Here is a 19,515-nt window from a genome sequence, read left to right on the forward strand (position 1 = left end):
AACATCCATCAAAAGAATTTTTAACCCACTTGTTTTTGCCAATGTCAGCTGAGGAAGGGGGCCCTTGTCCGGCTGCTATCTGCAACAAGCCTCAAAAGGAGGAGAACCCCGCAGGGGTCAGTATCAAGATTCCGGTAAATTTGGAAAATTATACCTGACCAGGAACTACGCCCATCGCAGAGGCGCCAGAGGTGGCCACAAAGGCCACAACAAATACAACAACTCACAAAATGAGAACTCCATGTGTAGAAGGACTGTGGCTTGGGGGTCGTATGGCTGCATTCTGGCAGAACTGGGAATCCCTGTCTTAAGGCGCTTGGGTCCTTCAAATGGTTTGAGGGTTTCATATAGAGTTCTACGGAACCCCCAACCATATCCACAGCCCCAGATCTCTGGTCTTCTCATGGGATCAACAGGCTTTGATCGATTTAGAGATAGCTAGAAGTGGAAAAGGGACAGAGGTCAACGTCTGGTGATCAACCCAAAGGAGTTCAATGGATGGCTCCTCTATTGTCATTTCAAAATGGAAGGCATTTACCTCCTCAGGGATCTTCTGAGGAGGTTGGACTGGATGGGCCATTTAGACTTGAAGGATGTCTATCTGACCGTGCCAATTTTCCCACCTCACAAGCATTTTCTGCAGTTCTAGTGGAAATCCCAGGTGTATGAGTTCACCTGCCTATCTTTCGGACTCTCGTCCACCCCTTGGTGTTTCACCAAGTTGATGAGACCCGTGGCAGAGTTCCTTCGGTCATGGGGTGTGTGTATGATCATCTATCTCGACGATGTTCTCCTCATGTATCAGTGCCCTTGAACTCTATCCCTCCAACTTCAGATGGCCATAGATGTACTGGAGTCGCTGGGCTTTGTAATCAACACGCACAAGTCCTCCCTGATCCTGTCCCAATCCATTCAGTTTCTGGGCTTCCTAGTCAACTCGGTAGAGGTGACCCTTAGTCTCCCTCCTCAAAAATTGTCCATTTTTACCCTACTGCAACTGGCCTGTATAGTGGGGCTGCTCTCGGCTTCCGTTCAAGCAATATTCCCGGGTACCCTCCACTACTGGGCATTACAGCGCTTAAAAATTCTGCACCTCCGAAGGGCCTCTCCTATTCCCAGCTGGTCCCACTCTCTGCAGAGGCGAAAGACTAGATCATATGGTGGATCTCCCATATCGAGGCACGGAATGGCAGAGCAATCTTTGCCTTCCAACCTGACCTAGTGATCGAATCTGATGCAAGTGGTTCGGTATTGGGCGCTCACTGCGGAGTGTTCTCCACCGGGGGTAAATGGTCTTCCGACAAACAATCCCTTCATATCAATTGCCTAGAGTTGATGACAGGCTCATTCGCCCTCAGGTGCTGGATGAAAGACAGGGTGTGGTCCTCTGTCCTACTAAAGATGGACAACATACAGCAGTCCGATACGTCAATCACCTTGGGGGCACTCAATCAAAGGCTCTCTCAGATCTGCCCTGGACTCTGTGGGAGTACTGGTTGACCAACCACATATCCCTGACGGCGGAACATCTCCCGGGCCAAGCCAATAAGATAGCGGATTGACACTCTTGTTACTGGAGGGAAGTCAGCCTCTGGAAACGGAACCCCTCAGCCTTCAATCGGCTTCAGGAATGCTGGGGCCGATTCTCAATGGACCTCCTTGCATCCCACCAGGACTTTCAGCTGGAGAGGTTCTGCAGCTAGAGACCAGACCCCTTGGCAGTGGCAACAGACCCCTTACTTCAGTTCTGGAGCTTGGAACAAGTATATGCGTTCCCTCCATTTGCGATGATCATGCTACTGTCGGCGCAGGTACGCAGGCAGGTGCAGATCTGGTTGTGATCACTCCAAAATGGAGGTCACAAGCCTGGTATCCAGTGATAATGAAACTTTCCTGAGATTTTCCAGCCCCTCTACCCCTAGATCCAGATCTCCTGAGAGATCTCCAGGGCAAACCTCATCCCTTGATACTGGCAGGTTCCCTCCAGCTAATGGCATAGAGGATTACCGGGAACAATGGAAAGTCTCTGGAATTTCAGCTGAGGTTGCTGCGCTCCTCGCTGAAGCGTGGGCGGATAGCAGCACCAGATGATACAAATTGGCCTGGTCTAGATGGGTATGCAGTTGTCTCCAATGCCAAGTGGATCCTGAGGGGGCAGAGGTTGTATACATCCTGAATTTCTTCGTGAACATGGCATAACAGGGATTAGCCTCCAGGTCCATTAACACCTTCAGGTCTGCAATTTCGGTGGAACACCCTTCCATAGATGGCCATACAGTAGGGGAACACCTTTTTGATAGGCAAACTCCTAAGGGATATTAGATTATCTCTCCCTCAGGAACCAGATATTCGGTGCTATGGGATGTGAATAGGGTCCTCAATCTATTCACGTCTTGGCCCGCCAATAGGTGCTTGTCTAGAAAACAATTGTCATGAAACTGGCGATGTTGCTTTGCCTCATGTCATGCCGCAAGGACTCTGACGTGCGGGCTTTGGACAATATAGGTAGGATTTTTACTCCAGAGAGGGTAGCATTCCATATTTCCTGCAGAACGAAATGCAACTCCAGAGTGGTGTCCTATCCAGAATTTTAGGGTGTACCAACATTATGTGTTGTCCGGACCCCTAAAATGTATGAAGCGGTCACAGATGAACTTCATCCCCAAGGGGAAAGACAGCTGTTGATTGCTTTAACCAAACCTCACAGAGCGTTTTCCTTCCTTACGATTGCCAAATGGATAAAATGGGTGATGCAGGAAGCGGGGATTAATACCTCTCATTTTGGCGCCCACTCAGTCAGAGGAGCCACAGCTTCTAAGGTCTTCTCCCTGAGAGCACGATTGGAAGATATCTTCAAAGCAGCGGAGTGGTTATCTGATTCCACTTTTAAAAGGTTTTACTTCTAACCTATATCTTCTCTGTCAACCGTAGGGGTGAATCAGCATTAAACTAGCCTAATCCTTGCCATCGAATGAAAGTTTTCCTAGCTATCATAACAGAAAGTTTCTATTCTATTAAAGACAAAGATTCAAGGATTAGCCCACCCATTCAGCCTGCGACCGACACCCACCCACAGTGATAGTTGGAACTCAAAGTTATGACGGGATGAGGATGTTTACACATAACTTGACTTTAGGTATTCTGCGTGGTAATGTCTGGACCACGTTATCAATGATTATCTTGCAAATGTTTATGAGATTCTGTTATTGAAGTGAGAGATTAACATACATAGGAGAGAATATCTCAAACTTCTCTATATGCATATTTCCAAGAGTCCAATAAACAGGAGTAGTCTTCAAATGGGTTTGCTTTGTTTGCAGGAAGAAAGACGAAGAGGGAGTGTCTGCGGGGACCGTTATACAAGCAGGAGCATCCTGATTGGATAGACTGTTTTCTCTCTGGTTTTTCCCTATGTTTCAAGGGAAAAGTGGTTTGTTTTAATGCCATACTGTTTTAAAAAAGGCTGATGTGAATATAAAGCAAAGAAGGAAAAGCCTAATCCTCACCTCCGTGTCCTTAATAGAATTGAAACTTTCCATGATCATAGCTAGGACATTTTTCATTCTATGAAGAATTTTGGTATTAGCAGCGCAGCAGGCATCATTCCCTTGTAGAACAATGCTAATAATATGACCAAAATCACCAATCATGAATGAAGGAATGAGATGAAGAAGGTAAAATCGCGTTGTAAGATCTTTACTACGTTTTGCGATTTTCCTTTTCTAACCTCAAGACCAAATGTGGTCTCATCCACAGTTTATGTGCCTCATTTATAGGTGGGCTGTAACAGAAGATTTGCTTAAAAGCAGTAGGCTTCCCCACCGTCCACCTTTCACTTTTTCAACCTCTTAGTTTCTAGGGCAGAGCAACAGTTGCTTCTAAGATCAGAAAATCCTTGCTGGTGAGAAAGCCACCTCTACAACTCTACCTTCATGATTCAAAAGTTTAATGCTATTTTTTTGCAGTGGGCTACTATACGCTGGGTGGAAACAAACAGCAATGTCCCCCATGCTGGCAAAAAACTCACAGTGATTCAGAGACACAGCTGTTCTAGTTTTTTTTATAAACAAAACAACTTTGAAGAGCACAAAAAAGCAGACCAGCTGCCATTACAGGCCTATGAGCCCACAGCTTTTTTCTGTACCTTGTTACTTAGTGAAACTTTGGAAGAAGACTTTTCTATTTCAAAAGATGAAAAATGTATGTATGGAGGTATTCATCAAAAATATTATATAAACATCAAAGAAATACAATGTAACTATATTTTTTATCCATTGTGTACGTTATTCTGTCCATATATTGCACAACTGTTGATTTAAGGAGTGTATCATTAACTTAATAATGTGTCCTCTCTCTGTTTTACCACATGTACCTATCTCTCAAAGTGGTGACTCCTCTCTAATGGTTATCACTCACTGTTCATACAATTTGGCTACCAATGGTTTCAGTTACTCTTTTCTTGTCCACCATACTATACACTTTCTAATTCTAAATTTGATCTTGGGTCAATAATGAAACTGCCCATTCGGGACTCTTACCATCAGATTCACGGTACAGCCCACCTTCTTGTTCTCTGTCTCATCACCTTTCATGCAGTCTCTGCAAAATAGGACAACAGTTAGGCATTCTCATTAAACAACATAAGTTTAGATATACATTAACCCAAATAGGAAACATCCAAGAGTGTCAGCTGTGTTGTGAAAACCCTACATCTTCATAAGTATCCAACAAACATTATCTTTGAGAAAATATTTCACAATGTAGTAACATTTGTTTTGATGCATACAAAGTGCCTGGAAAGTTTGCCAGTAGTGTTGTTCTGTCATAAATGAGACAGTTATCCTGTCAGCTTTATTACAAGTGGCAGAGAATATAATGTACTTGTAATATGGCATATTATGAATTTAAATAAGGACCTAAATTCCAACTGAGCAGATGATCATCACATTAATGATGATGATAATGATGATAACCTACAGCATAAATCTGCTCCCAAGACCCTCTGTTGTTAAATACTTATAACCTCACCAGGACACCGAGAAAGACAAGAATGTAAGTGAATGAAGAGAGGTGAAAAAGTAGTATCTTTAGAACCAATGCAATTTTTGAAACTAATGAATATCCTATTTTTAATGATTTACTTAGCAACCTGTCACAATGTGCATGAGGAACCCCCAAGAAGCGTTACCTGATGACCTGTTGTGATCAATATCAAAACTTTTAAACTAGTTTGTGACACTAGAGTAGGTAATACAGTTTCAAACAATATGTAAAAAAGATAAACACCCTGATTACAAATGAAGGGCTTATTCACAGAATCAGCTCTCCTCTTCTCCACAGAACTACTACGAGGAAGAGTAGATGAGGGGAAGACAGCCGCGCTACTGCTATTAGATCTTAGTGCGGCATTCGACACTGTCTCGCACCCACTACTGCTCTCCCGTCTCAGTGAGGCAGGGATTGAGGGTCTGGCTCATGAATGGATGCGCTCATTTCTTGCAAACAGTTTCAAGTACACTGTCCGCCCTATAAGTCGCAAGTATGATCACTCAGGCACGGGGTTCCGCAGGGCTCGATCTTGAGCCCTACGTTATTTAATCTATATATGGAGCACCTTGCCAAGATAGTAGAGACTTATGGGGTGGATATAGTGTCCTACGCGGATGACACCCAATTGGTGGTGACACTGTCCCAGCCCTCCGAAGAAGCCTCAGCAAACTTCTCGGCCTGTCTAGGCAAACTAGCTGGCTGGATGAATAATAACTGCTAACGCCTCAACGTGAAAAAAACTGAGCTTCTTGTGTTGGGGAAAGCACCATCCATCTGGTCCTCCGCGTGGTGGCCACCGGAACTAGGCTCCATCCCGATACCCTCGGAGCAAGTAAAAAACTTAGGGGTCAGACTGGACACTAATCTGTCCTTTGAACACCACACTAGAGGGGTAGCAGGTAAATGCTACAGCATCCTGAAAACCCTGGACCCCCTCCCTACAACCAGAAGGAGAACTTTGATCCATACCCTTGTGACTCCCCACCTAGACTACAGCAACTCACTGTATATGGGCTTGAGTAAAAAAGGTCTCCATCGTCTACAGTGTGTGCAGAACGCAGCTGCCAGACTGGCACTGAACTTATCTAGAAAGTCCTCAGGGAAACGGGCCTTAGCCACCCTTCACTGGCTGCCTATTCGTGAGCGCATTGTATTCAAAACAATGTGTATGGCTCATCGCATTGCGCTAGGGAAGGGGCCAATCTATCTCCAAAAACTACTGACCAAGTAGCAACCCAATCGCCATTTGAGATCTCTGGGTAGTATGCTTTTCCAAGTACCCAGAATCTACCGGGCGCGTATGGGAGAAGGTCCTTTAAATATCTTACCAGCAAACAATGGAATGCTCTACCCATTGAACTCCGCATGGAACCATCAGAGGCTAGGTTCTGTCAAAACCTAAAAACGCATATTTTTCCGAAATTGTGAGACCCCCTGACAGACCCCAGTCACTTTTAATTTCTCTGATGCGGCTCACTTCATTGTCTACACAGCGCGGGGACACACTGTTTCCTAGTGTAACCAGGCGCTATACAAGCTGTTTTTATTATTATTATTATTATTATTATTCAGTCTTCCTTGAAAACTCTAGTTTGCACCTGAAACAAGATTCCAGGTTGGGCGTTATTTACGAACGAGTACATTGCGTAACTTGATTAGGGTCTTCTTGACAAATACCACAAAGTTCTAATTTGTCCACCCTAGAACTTCTTTCAGGGTGTGAAAATCTGACTCACTGGAGAAGTGGGGTTTTGTACGAACAGAGGGAAGTTGGAGAGTGCTGCTGCCGGGAACATCAGACATGCAACTACAACCGTTACCACACTAGAGTAGCAGACCTTCTACATAAGAAGCCCAGCTTGTTATTTTTCATCAAGCTCAATTCCTAGAACTTCAGCAGAAAATATATGAATTATAGATGATAAGACATAAAGTCACTTGGCAGAGGAGACATTTTGTATCTTACCTGTAGTCCAGGAGACGCTCCATTAGCCGTGTGACAGAAGTGACAAAAGACACTCCTGTCTCTCTCCAGGTTTCTTGCTCAATCTTCTCCAGCAGGCTATTAAAAGTAAGGAGTAGACGTGAAATATCCAGCTACTAGGACCCCAACCACAATCCTCTGCTATTATACACCCAAGGAAGGACAGACATCTCCACTCACCCACCACAAACTAGTAAAACGAGAGAGAGCTTAAGTGAAACATAAATACATGATGACGTGCCAAAGTATAACATGCAACACAAATCTCTCTTCTACTCATGATAGCACTTAGCAGTTGGATCTGTACAAATCAAGGACATTGTGAATTGATGTGCAACACAAATAACGTACAAGAGGGCTAGCATTGGATAGAATCAAATTGAAATATGGCCTCAGTCACAGCCCATCCACAGCTGTGGGTGATATTTCAATGCATGTTAATTCTTGTGTATTCCCTACCCTGTTTAAACTGATTTAATACATTTATACTGCGATATCACACACATAGCATATTCTTACATAAACACAGGCCCAGTGCCATCAAAAAAACGAACACACATTTTGACTTCCTCTTCACAAAACAACATGTGGAGAATTAAACTCTAATTAATTAACAGGCACTAATTACCGCACCAAGTGCACAAAGGCATCACAAATGTGATATCTAAATAGAAAATATAAATTATTTGACCCAAGTTTAATTAAAAATAAAAGAAATGCATAAAAAGTAACAAGATCGTAAAAACCTGAATAATTGAAATACAATTAACTCTAATTGTTTAGAACTGTGATTAGGCTGATGCTTAAAAGACAGAGAGACGTAGAAGCTCCCAAAAAATGCACATCAATCGCAAAGGTTTTTAGAAGCGAGCACGGAGCTCTTAAACATAGCCTGCTTAGACGCACAGGTTCACAGGGGGCAAAGACCGCCCATTTAAACTGTAGACATTCACATCAGGAGAAACACAGTCCACTTACAGAGTAAAAGTTAACAAAGGACAGACAGCTGACATAAACTGTACATGATCACAGAAGCACAAACACAGTCCACTTAAACATTAACCACTGACAGTGCTAGGTCTTACCTCGGGTAGGGGCCAAACAGCTGGGTGCTACTCCAGAAAGCAGCAGGAGATAAAGATAAGTGGGTTTTATGTTTTAGAAACACACTGAGCATCCCTACTACCAAAGAACATGTCAGGCAGCATTACCAATGGACGATAAAAAAAAGTATGCCTTTATTAACCATGCAGCACCAACCTGCCATGTATGGCACCTCTTGCTGGTCTAGGTTTAGGTAGTGGAAGTGATACCTTCCCATAAAAACGCCCTAAACTAATAGCAGCTAAAAAGTATGAACAGTTTTAAGATGTGGAAATTAGCACTCTTCCTTGTACTACCATTAAGTGTGGATATTGGAAAAATACAGAACCATCATGGGAAACGTGGCCTACATGATGCTTTCCTGTAGATTAAACAGTGGAAAGCAGCGATTCTTAACTTGGGTTCCACGTTAAGCATATTCAGGGCGGTCTTGACTGTTTAAAAAATGAAATATTAGAGTATCAAGAAAGTATAGATCCAAAATAAAGCACAATGTAAAATAGGATTTTTTTTAAAACGCTCTGTAAATGTGAAGGTATTTTAAATTGGAGGCTGCAAATTAAGCTGATATCCTTAGTTTGATTTGTGGAAGCAGGGCAGGTCTAGCAAACAGAATGGACAATTGATGGACTCAATTGAAACATTTGCATGCACTGACAAAAACAGAGCATGCCTTGGGAGCAAATAAAACAAAGTGATAGGGTGATGGGGTGTGTGGGTGAGGCAGATCCATGCCAATTTTCCAGGATACCTGCATAATACAAGATTCCAAAACAAAAAATCTAAACGCTACCTACTTTCTTAGTCGCTGGTTAGCCTAAAAACCTGACGTGGATCTGTCCCACCAGGTCTAGTGCCGAACACCAATGCTAAATTGCAAACAACGGAACAATGGCAACCCGCCAGTGTTGGTATGTGGTGTATGCACTGAGGTGTGGAAACATACCAATCTGTAGCAAAACCAGTATATAATTTCTAATTGGAAAAACATGGCAGTATCTGTGAGGCTCTCCACAACTGCAACATTACCCACAACTGTAACATGAGTACTGCACCACAGTTCCTAAGGGTGCAGGGGAAAGGCAGTTGTTTCCAAAAAGTGCCCTCACACACCCGAAGTGTGCCGGATCCAGGGTAGGACGGAAGCTATTTGCACTGCCTCTTTGCCTTCAGAGCATCTAAGTGCTCTGTTACCCCTGTCAGCAAAGCCCCATTTACCTTGGCGTCTTCCTCCCCGGGGTCAATAGACCTGGGGCACTCAACTGCATCTGGTTACTAGCCAACTTCATGAATCACTGAACCAGTATTGCGTTAGTGCTAGAGTTCCATCTAATCACTTTTTGGTCCTGATGAAGTGCCACAAGACCCGTTAGGGGCTATTTTGGTATGAAACATGTCGACCCTATGCACCACACTAACCCTATAGGATCATTACATCCAATGTGGGCTCACTATTTTTAATTAGGCTAGTGCTCCCTGGGAATAAACACATTAGTGAGGGTTGCCCTAGACCTATTTTAACCTTCACACTCATTGCACTACCTAGCCAACACACCCACACTCACCCTACGGTTTCATCAACAAAAAGATCTCAGTCAAAGAGCCCCTTGGCGGGTGCACGTCGGGCATTGCAGTGCCGGATCGACGAGGACTGGTCCAATGATGAAGCATGACAAACTTTGGGGTGTGTGAGGGCACTTTTTAGAAAGACCTGCCTTTCCCCTGCACCCTTAGGAACTGCATCCCATTGTCTCTCTCAATACTGCCCTTGAGTATGTGTGCAGGACCTGCTTAAAAGTAGCTCCAGGTTCCTTTTGTTTAAGACATACTGTACCACAGTACCAGCAGCAGTGCAGGCAAATGAAGGACTGAACACTTCAGGAATCTATTTGTGCATCATATAAGGGTACCACTGTGTGTGCATCAATTATGCCATATAATGGAATGGTGTTGTGAAAGAATGGGCATTGATCCAACACAAGTGTAGGAAACCTCTTGGGACAGAAAACCTATGCAGATTGCATTATTCTCTCATTATCTGGATTCAGTATAAGTTAAGTTTCCTAAGTACTCACAACAATTAAAGGGATGCCTGTGCATCCTGGCGCTTGAATGAAGATGATGGAAGGTATTAGCTTGATCTCCGGAAGCCTGGCATCTACGCAGAGGAAGGAAGCCTTCTTTAGGTAAGATGGTGCACGATGGTGCAATAGTGGTTGGTCAAGTACAGATTCCAATCAAATAATACTAATTGTGATCTCACCAGCCTGATGATTCTGTGTGCACTATCACAATCACATCACACTATGCTCAGAGCTAATTAAAGTCAGCCGCATGGATAGGCTTTAATGGGGCAGAGCTCTCCAAAAGTAGAGCTTTCTCTGAAGAGATATTGTGACTTTCCTACTAGGGTTCACACCACTTTGCACGACGGAAAGACGAAAAAAGCTTCTAACATACACTAGTATTTCACAACAAAACTGGAAGGCTCTTTCAACCTATAAATATACAAGACCATTTAATCAAGTATTACACAGCCTTGCCAAAAATAGTTACAGATTTATATGAAAATCCAGCAGAAATTATAGAATGAAGAATACAGGATTAAGAACAACTTTATCTTTGTGAAATCTTCCAAGTTAACCTTAATAGGGCCTCAATTCCACAAGAAAGGCCGGCTTCCAGAAGGATTGCAATCTTATGAGGCCACGACTATTGTGTGATTGAAGCAAGTGGAGCATTGAGATCCCACTAGTGAACTGGATATTGCATTGAAGCTAAGGTGAAGTACCATAGATGACAATTAAAGCTATAAAGCTATAAAAAGTCCATGCAACTGCTAAGTGTGATATAAAATACATTACTTTAAAAATGAGAGTACATAAATACTGCATTTTCTGTACTATGCACAATAGCAAAACCTAAGAAAATTGATCGCAATTCTCCTATTATAGAAATCTGTGTTTTCATCGTTTGACCCCTCGTTTTGGAACTTTACAGTGGTCCCGGAACCACTCATGGATCCTCACCTGCTGTAAGCTCTTGGTAAAATGGTTCTGACTAATAACCTATTGTTACTGCTTTTTTAATTAAGGCCAGCTGGTATGCAGCTGTGGTGAGGTTCTGCGCATTTTGGGTTTGTACACATATGCAGACTCAGCAAGGAAGACTGTTGTCCTATTCAGTCTGACATCTGCACAATAAATACATGTGAATTTGGTTAGAAACCAGAAAAGGAATGAAGCATCCCCATTTTTGTATTTAATGTGTACTCTATATGTAAATTAGTCTTCACCGTTACCTCCTGATTGGCTTATGGTACGGAGGTCAGAGTTGCTGTCTTTTACCCAAGCTAGTGGGCCCGTTTGTGAGTCAGCACAGATAGGCATAATACCACTGGTTGCTGGAGCATGCCACCTGGTGCACAAAGTATTAAACTTGGCCCAACCTGCCCAGAGATAGCCTCAAAACGCTTGTTCTTGTCTCTCGTCATGAGTGCCCAGTGGGCTGGGATCACCTAGCTGAGCAAAACAACCCAATCACAATCTAATTTTCCTCAGAGGAGCCCATGATGAGCTTAGACTTTCCCTGCCCCCCCTCAAAGACATTGGGGCATACTCACACTATTTTAAACAAACGTTGGCAATGCAAATTGGTCTTGATTTGGCAATGCTGTGGTTGCGGTTATGGGCTTTGTTAGTGTTAGATGCTTTTAAAATCTGCCAGCAATAGCAAAGTCAATTGAGATGGTCTGCCATCTCAAAAGCTTATTTCTAATACTTTCAAAATGGCCTCCACATTGCTTGTAGTACAGTAGCATGAAGCTACATGGTGGCCAATAATGTTTTCATGCTTTCAACGTAAACGCAGCGATATTGTGTGATAGAGGAGAGAGAGAGAGAGAGAGTGAGAGAGACAGAGAGAAAGAGGGAGAGAGAGAGAGAGAGAGTCTTATGGAGGGCAGAGAGTTAGCCTGACACTGAACCACAGAGGGCTTGGTTTGGGACAGTTGCAATAAGGGACTGTGTTAGGAGATTGAGACGGTGGCCTAGCGATAGTGTCATGGGTCCTGATTCTTGCATGGTAATTTGAGCCCCATCCAATGGGTGGGCAGTACAAAATAACCATATTGTGGGTGCACCAGGCCACATAGATCCCTGTTTTCCAATACCTTATGCTTTACTGATAGCTATGTCCCTGGAAACAGATGGGGAGGCCGGGGCATGTGTATGCTCATTGGAAACAAAGCAAGAGGAAGAATCAGGAGATTTTCTTGCAAAGGAGTGCTAGAGAGCAAATGTACCACATAAAAAAAACAGAAATAAATATTCGGTAAAATCAAAGGTACAAGGATACAAGGCAATCAATATCGAAGGCAAAAAAACAAATGCTCCAGTGACGTGACAAAAACAGGACTAGGTAGTAATAACATTCAATACACAGCAGGGAAATCGAATAGACAAGAACGACAGCCAGTGATATGGTACCAAAATACTGAGGTCAAAACATTGTCTTTACAAAAAAGGTGGGGCCTAAATATTGTTTACAAGTATATACCCCAATTGCAGTTAATATCTAAAAACCTATTTATATTTTTGCGATTGATTTTTAGGGCATAATATTTATGAGACAATATTTTTGTTATAAATACAACCCTTCCAATCACGAGCCAGGGGCTGAGTCAAAAGCCATTGTATGTAGTATTGTACACAGTGCATTGTGTGACAGATAGCCAGTGCAGTCTGTCAAGACAGCAGAAAATAATCCCCCCTTGGATTTGTGGGGTTGCTGGCATCATCTCCCGTAGTCCCAGAGAGCCGCAGGGCCTTTAGCAATTGCACGTAGGTCACTTCGCCCCTGCTCATCGCAACGCCTCCTCAACAGTCTACGGCTGCTGGAGATGTCTCGTTTCCCTCGGAGGAGGTACAGCCAGTCAGAGGAGCAGGGCCCAGGAGCCGTGCTGCGTGGCAATGATCACTGCAAGTTGTTCAACCTTAGCTTCATCCCTATGAACAGTCGCCAAGGCAGCCCTCTGGATAACCCTGTTGCATGGTCCAGCAGGTGCAGTTGTTGTGTGGCATTTTAAGCTCCGAGTGAATTTTCCCGATTCATGCCCTTATATAGGTATAATTCACATTGCCCTTATATAGACATAAAAATCAAGCCCCTATTTAGGCATAGCCCATGCTAACCAAATACAGGCATGGCTACTTCCACCCGTACCAAACGTCACAACGATTTCTTGGAAAACCAGCTTAAGCAGTCAGGGACTTCCCCTTGCATAAATATTGATTTGTCCAAGAACTCAGTTACTTTACAAAGAACAACTATTCCCTACGGGTTCTTTCCTGACGTTCATATGTCCGACTTTACGTCAAACTATGGCATTCCTAAACACCTTCAAGGTATAAATATACCTTCACTTGCTCTAGCAAGATACAGTGGTTCGGAGCAGTTTGAAGACCTACTTGCCCGACGCAGCTCGCTACAGCAAGTGCAGAAGGAAGCCGACTCTCCAGCTGACGCACTGATCAGGAAGCTGCCCTTCTCCTGCCGACAATACAGCTCCAGTGTTTCCGGCTCCCCTTGGGAAATCGAGTCCCGAGAACGTAGAGAAACCTTTGGCACATTCTTGGCAAAAACTAAAACCTATGCTAAACAATACTTACTTCTTCCCTCGTACTAGACTTAGGTTAGGTACATTGGGGTAGGCGTATTTTAGAATCACCAGTTGAGTATTTTATTCAATGCTATTTAGAAAGCCGCATATGTTGCTTCCGTCAAGCTCTACCATCGAGCTATTTGCAGAGCCCGTGCTGCGTTCTATGCCTTGGAATTCCGCAACAGCTCGAATCCGTCTAAGACTATATTTAAAGCCGTTAAAGATCTTTTGGCGAAAAGGACTTCCCCCCTGGCAGCCGGTTCTATCTCCCATTGTGAGGCTCTGGCTTCCTTTTTTTTGGGGAAAGTCCAGGTTATTTACCAGGCCTTCCCTAGTATAGGGCCAGCTTCGGGAGCCTTAGACGGCGCTCAAGGTCATACCATCTTGCACGCTTTCCCCCCGTTACTTCCGGAGGGGTTCAATAAATTTGCTCAGCAAATTAAGTCTGGCTCTCCGTCGGATCCATTAAGACCAGCTCTTTTTAGAGATCAGTCTTTTCTGGGTCGCGCTACGGTGTGTTCCCTAATCAACCTCTCGCTGGCCTCGGGTGTGGTTCCAACCAAATGGAAGCAGGCAGTGGTTTCTCCAATTTTGAAGAAGCCTTCGTTGGATCCTTCGAAACCTGAGAGCTACCGCCCTATTTCTTTACTCCCTTGGCCGGCGAAGGTCGCGGAGGCCCATGTCAATCTGGCCCTGTCAGACCACCTTGCTCGGGCCAATGTCCTGGACCCCAAGCAGAATGGCTTCCGTGCTGGGCACAGCACGGAGAAGGCCCTTCTTGCCATGGTGGAGCATTTGCGTGCGGTGTTGGATGCTGGTCAGACGGCAGCGCTTGTACTATTAGACCTTAGCGCCGCCTTTGACACCGTCTCTCACAGCATTCTGCTGCACCGGCTGGAGGAGATTGGCATCGGGGGACAGGCTCTGCAGTGGTTTCGCTCCTTTCTCGACAATCGTTCTTTTTGCGTGGCCATACCACCTTATCAGTCCAAATTCCAGCCTCTGGCCATGGGGGTTCCGCAGGGATCCTCGCTGAGTCCCACGTTATTCAACCTTTACGTGAGACCGCTGGCTGAGGTCGTAAAGCAGTGGGGCTTGACTATGGTTTCATATGCCGACGACACTCAGCTGGCGGTTACTCTCAGTGGGGATGCGGAGTTGGATGCTCCTAGGTTTCAGAATGGACTGAAGGCGGTGGCCAGCTGGATGACGGCGAACTGTATCCAGCTTAACGCAAGAACGACAGAAATTATGATTGTCGGAAAGAGAGCGGAGCTTTGGGGGGACAGGTGGTGGCCTTCGGAATTGGGACCATCTCCGACTCCGGTTTCGGAGTTAAGAAACTTGGGAGTCTGGCTGGATTCGAGTCTTAACTTCGTTGGCCATACTAAGAAAACAGCGGCTTGCTGCTTTGGTGTTCTTCGTGGCTTAAGACCTGTCCTCAAATTTTTTGATGCCCCGACCAGGCAGCTGGTGATTCAGGCAACGGTAATTTCCCGGCTTGATTACGCCAGCTCTCTCCTGGTGGGGGCTAACCAGGCAGAAATCACTCGCCTGCAGCGCGTCCAAAATGCTGCAGCCAGAGCGATAGTTGGCTTGCCCAGATTTTGCCCTGTTTCCAACACCCTTCGCTCCCTGCACTGGTTGCCGGTGAGGATGAGAATTCATTTTAAGGTCCTATGTTTGGCCTTCAAAATTCTGAAAGGCACTGCCCCTCAGATCCTGTCCAATCTTTTATCCTTGTATGTCCCGACACGCTCTCTCCGATCCTTGGGCCAGGCTCTCGCTGTGGTCCCCCGGTTCAAGCTTTGCCGTGCCGGGGGCCGATCTTTTCGAGTGAGAGCTGCGGCTATCTGGAATTCTCTCCCGGTTGAGATTCGTTTGTTGGAGGATCTCCTGCAGTTTCGTAGGGCCATTAAAGCTTTCCTGTTCTAGTTTTGTCCCATAGTCGTTCCTTCTTTCTGTTCTTGCTTTAGTGGTGTTATGTTTTACCTTGTCTGGCGCCAGGACGCTCCTTCGCTGGAGCAGCTGCGCGCACAATAAATAACTATAACATAACATAACATTTATGTAAGTATTTTTATATGGCTGAGAAGCCATACAATGCTCTTACAGTATTATTTTCATATTACTGTTTATGCTGTACGCACTATACATTGCAGTCTGCATAGCGATTGTAGCAGTTCACCTCTCTTGCATGAGAAAGAAGACTGTTCAATAAACCCTTTTTATTGAAAACGTCTGTCTCACTATTTCTCTGCAACTCTGTAGAAACGAAGCATGCACGATTGACTGAGTGAAATACTTATCTATTGCTTCCGTGACTCTGAGAGATATATTCTTATTCTTGGGAAACAAAGTTTTCATGTTTATGCGGTTGTCAGAAACTAATCCCTTCTTGTGCATTTGAGAACGTTTCTAGTGACCTCTGAGTTAGCTGGCACACACACAATTAAATTTAGTATATTCGATAGAGACCTAGTTGACCTCAGTCCCACGTAAAAAATAAATGGATATATTATTCCAATGCGCAGAGCCTATTGGGAATATAGGAACTACACTACACAGTGGCACAGAGGCCAAAAGCTCCAAGAAACCCACTGAACACAGATCATTGCTGCATGTTGCCACTAAACAAGCAGTCACAAGCGCAGTTACCTTGCAGGCAGCAGGTGCAGTGACACAGGAGCCAAATGCTGTAGGAAACCCATTGAACACCGCTTATTGCTGTATTTTACTACTAGCAGGCAGTATGGAGTGCTTTTTGGTTCTTTTGTGACTATTGCACCCAAATGAACACATAGCCCAAAGTATCACTGTACTTAAAGCTGTAACCTATTGGACTTTATTGTCTACCCACATCTTATGTCACATTCTGCGCATTTATATGGCACATTTTCGCAATTTTTGTATGGTCCTAAAATGCTTCTGAATCTGGACACACTAATACCCTCGCAAGGGCATTCTATAACAGTAGCATTTCAGCCATTGTAAACACTATATAAATACTTATAACTTACCACATGGCATTCCATACCAAGCATTGGTAAAGCCAACAGATGTTGCATATGCAAGATGTATCGGCTTTGTCAGTACTTTGTTAGCAATTTAATACAGAAACACTAGCTTCAGTGCAGCATAACTGAAAATTAAAAAAGCACTATAACAGTGGACAACACTGAATGTGTCATACAGCTTTTTTACACACTTTCAGCCATTTACAACATAGCTAAAAAAACATTAGCAAAGCCAATAAATCTCACACAGGCTAATGCTTTTTAAGCTTTTCGCTTAAATTGCACAACTGCTCACCAAGCTTGCAACAAAAAGAGCAGCTTATTATTAATCACATAGGCGAAACCTATTTCACTTACCAGTACTTGTTGTAAATATATTTAATTTTGTACATAGCCCTGAGTCTTGAGTAGAGTTTGTATTAACGTAGTTTTATTATTTGAAAATTCAAAGGCCCTGACTGGAAATGTATTTATTGACTGCTATTCAATGTGTAGATGGGTTTCTAGGCCAACCTGGGCCAGCCATGGCCCGCTCTGCTCTCTACCATGAGAGTTAGGTGCTAAAGTGATACATGGGCCCAAGTTTATGGGAGTGTAGTAGGGGGTTCCCAGAATACCTGAAGGGTAACATCCCAGTTGACTCAACTGGTGCTCAATGACTTCTGATTGTCCTGGAAACTCCCGAATGAGGATTTTCACAAAATCCTTTAGGATGAACTATGATTCAATTCTCTGAAGAGGTATCAGGCATTAGAGTCTTCAGACTCAACGTTGAGCATGATTCATGATTAGAACTTATTCAAGATTGTGACAGCAATAGAACTCATTATAGATGACTGCCATGTTTGCTAAAAGCAAAAATATTTATCTGCAGCTTCCTTGATATCTTTAATATCTTTACAAATGAAACCTGGCATCGAAAGAATCCTTTCTATAAATAATTTGGGGGCATATTGGCAAGTACCTCGTTAAAATTATCGCCGTTTTAGCGGCAGGAAACTGCCGCTAAAACGGCGATAATGGGCTTGCTAATATGCGTTATAGAATTCCAATAGAAGCCCAGGTTAGATGTCCTGCACATCTAACCTGGGCTTCTATTAGAATTCTATAACGCATATTAGCAAGCCCATTATCGCCGTTTTAGCGGCAGTTTCCTGTTGCTAAAACAACGATAATTTTAACGAGGTTCTGGCTAATATGCCCCTAGGTGTGTAATTTTCTGTTTGAGTTTGCTCAAAGAAATAAATAAATTACTCTCATTATAATTATTGTGGAATCTAGGATATCAACTGCAAGATATTCATGACTCAGGAGATGAGTAACGGGGCACAAGAGTTTCTCTGCACACCTGCAAGACATGCAAGAAAAAAGGTATTGTTGGCAATAGCATCTTCTCACAGATGCATGGCCAATTTGCAGTGGGGCAAGGACCATGCTTCTCTTGGTGTGGTCAGATAAAACATTGTAGTAGTGTGTTTAGGCAGACCTGGACAATATTTATTATGAAAGAAATTAGTCATTTATTTGGAAGCAAATTAAAACATTTGCACTCAATGAGAGACATTAAACCATGTTTCTCCTCATTGAAGCCATAACCACCAATCCTGATGAATGGGGAAAGCTCTACCTATATTTACTCTGATGAGGTTACTGTGATGGAAATGTGTGTAAATGAGTTTTGAAACGAAAAACACTTTGAGTAAGTTGAGGTTGATTCTTCCAAAGAAAGGCATTTTAAGGCTGCACAGATCTCCCAGTTTCTTTGCCTGAGTGTCACTTGCTTTAGAAGATTAAAACCCAAATTTCAAGGTGTGCAAAGTAGTAAACCTGCAGGTTTTCTGTGAAATTAACATTCTGCATGAGCACACATTATAGCAGATGTTGAATTTCGTTTTGTAGTATCAACTGCTTCTACAATCATATTGCCTACATGTTATGAGGTAGTGGGAAACAGAAGAGTGCCCAGAATTCGGAAAAAACATAAATAAACCAGTAATTGTGTGGCATGCTTGCCAATTTCTATTCTGTCATATTAACTCATATTATATTATAAATAAGGTGGATATACCACATGGTATTGGAGCACCAAGCTAAATATTACCAAACGGATTTTCAGACCATTAGAACAAAATTGGATTTGGGGTGCACTTGATGTCCCCCTTGCAAACCGCACCAATATGAATACCATATGCATTTAACCCTACAATAATTTGGAAACAGGCCAAAGTTGTTTTCATCTCCAAGGCCAACATGTTTCCTAGAATGGGAAAGTTCAAGTAGTGTTAAAAATTACAGCCAGAAATTGAAGGTTCTGCCATGGATACATATGAGACAACTACTTGTTCATACAGAATCGCAGAATGAACAAGGTGTTGCACTAAATCTCTTCATCTTTAGAAAGATCTTGACTTTCAGATGTTTTTTAATTTCCTGTGTTTGCCTTTAAATTTTTTTTGGACATTGACATTTTTTTTCAAGCTGTTTCCAGTAACTTTCATAATCTGAAGTAGAGCTTGTTGGACCTGGCCCTCTCGACACAGTCAATCCCAAATGTTTGCTTTCAGTTCTCCTGTTTTCTGAATTTATTTTATTTGGCATTAGGACTCAGCACTTTACCACTGCCACCCAGTGCAAAGTGTTTGCGATTTCTTCCCAAATCATGGTAAAATTTGCCTACACCGGATTGGCACATTTAAGTT

The 19,515-nt window shown here is 43.4% G+C and overlaps 1 protein-coding gene across 1 annotated transcript in view; it reads right to left on the minus strand.

Annotated features, from left to right (window-relative positions):
* The window catches only part of DOCK3 (dedicator of cytokinesis 3), a 1,382,531-nt gene that overhangs the window by 186,369 nt on the left and 1,176,647 nt on the right, over positions 1–19,515 (minus strand). The window contains exons 34-35 of the mRNA XM_078661294.1: positions 7,016–7,111; positions 4,539–4,599 (exon numbers count right to left, since the gene is read on the minus strand). Coding sequence (XP_078517420.1) covers positions 4,539–4,599; positions 7,016–7,111 — 157 coding nt within the window. The remainder of the gene's footprint in view (positions 1–4,538; positions 4,600–7,015; positions 7,112–19,515) is intronic.

The sequence above is a fragment of the Lissotriton helveticus genome, chromosome 9 (genome assembly GCF_964261635.1).
Source record: "Lissotriton helveticus chromosome 9, aLisHel1.1, whole genome shotgun sequence".
In the NCBI taxonomy this organism is placed as follows: domain Eukaryota; kingdom Metazoa; phylum Chordata; class Amphibia; order Caudata; family Salamandridae; genus Lissotriton; species Lissotriton helveticus.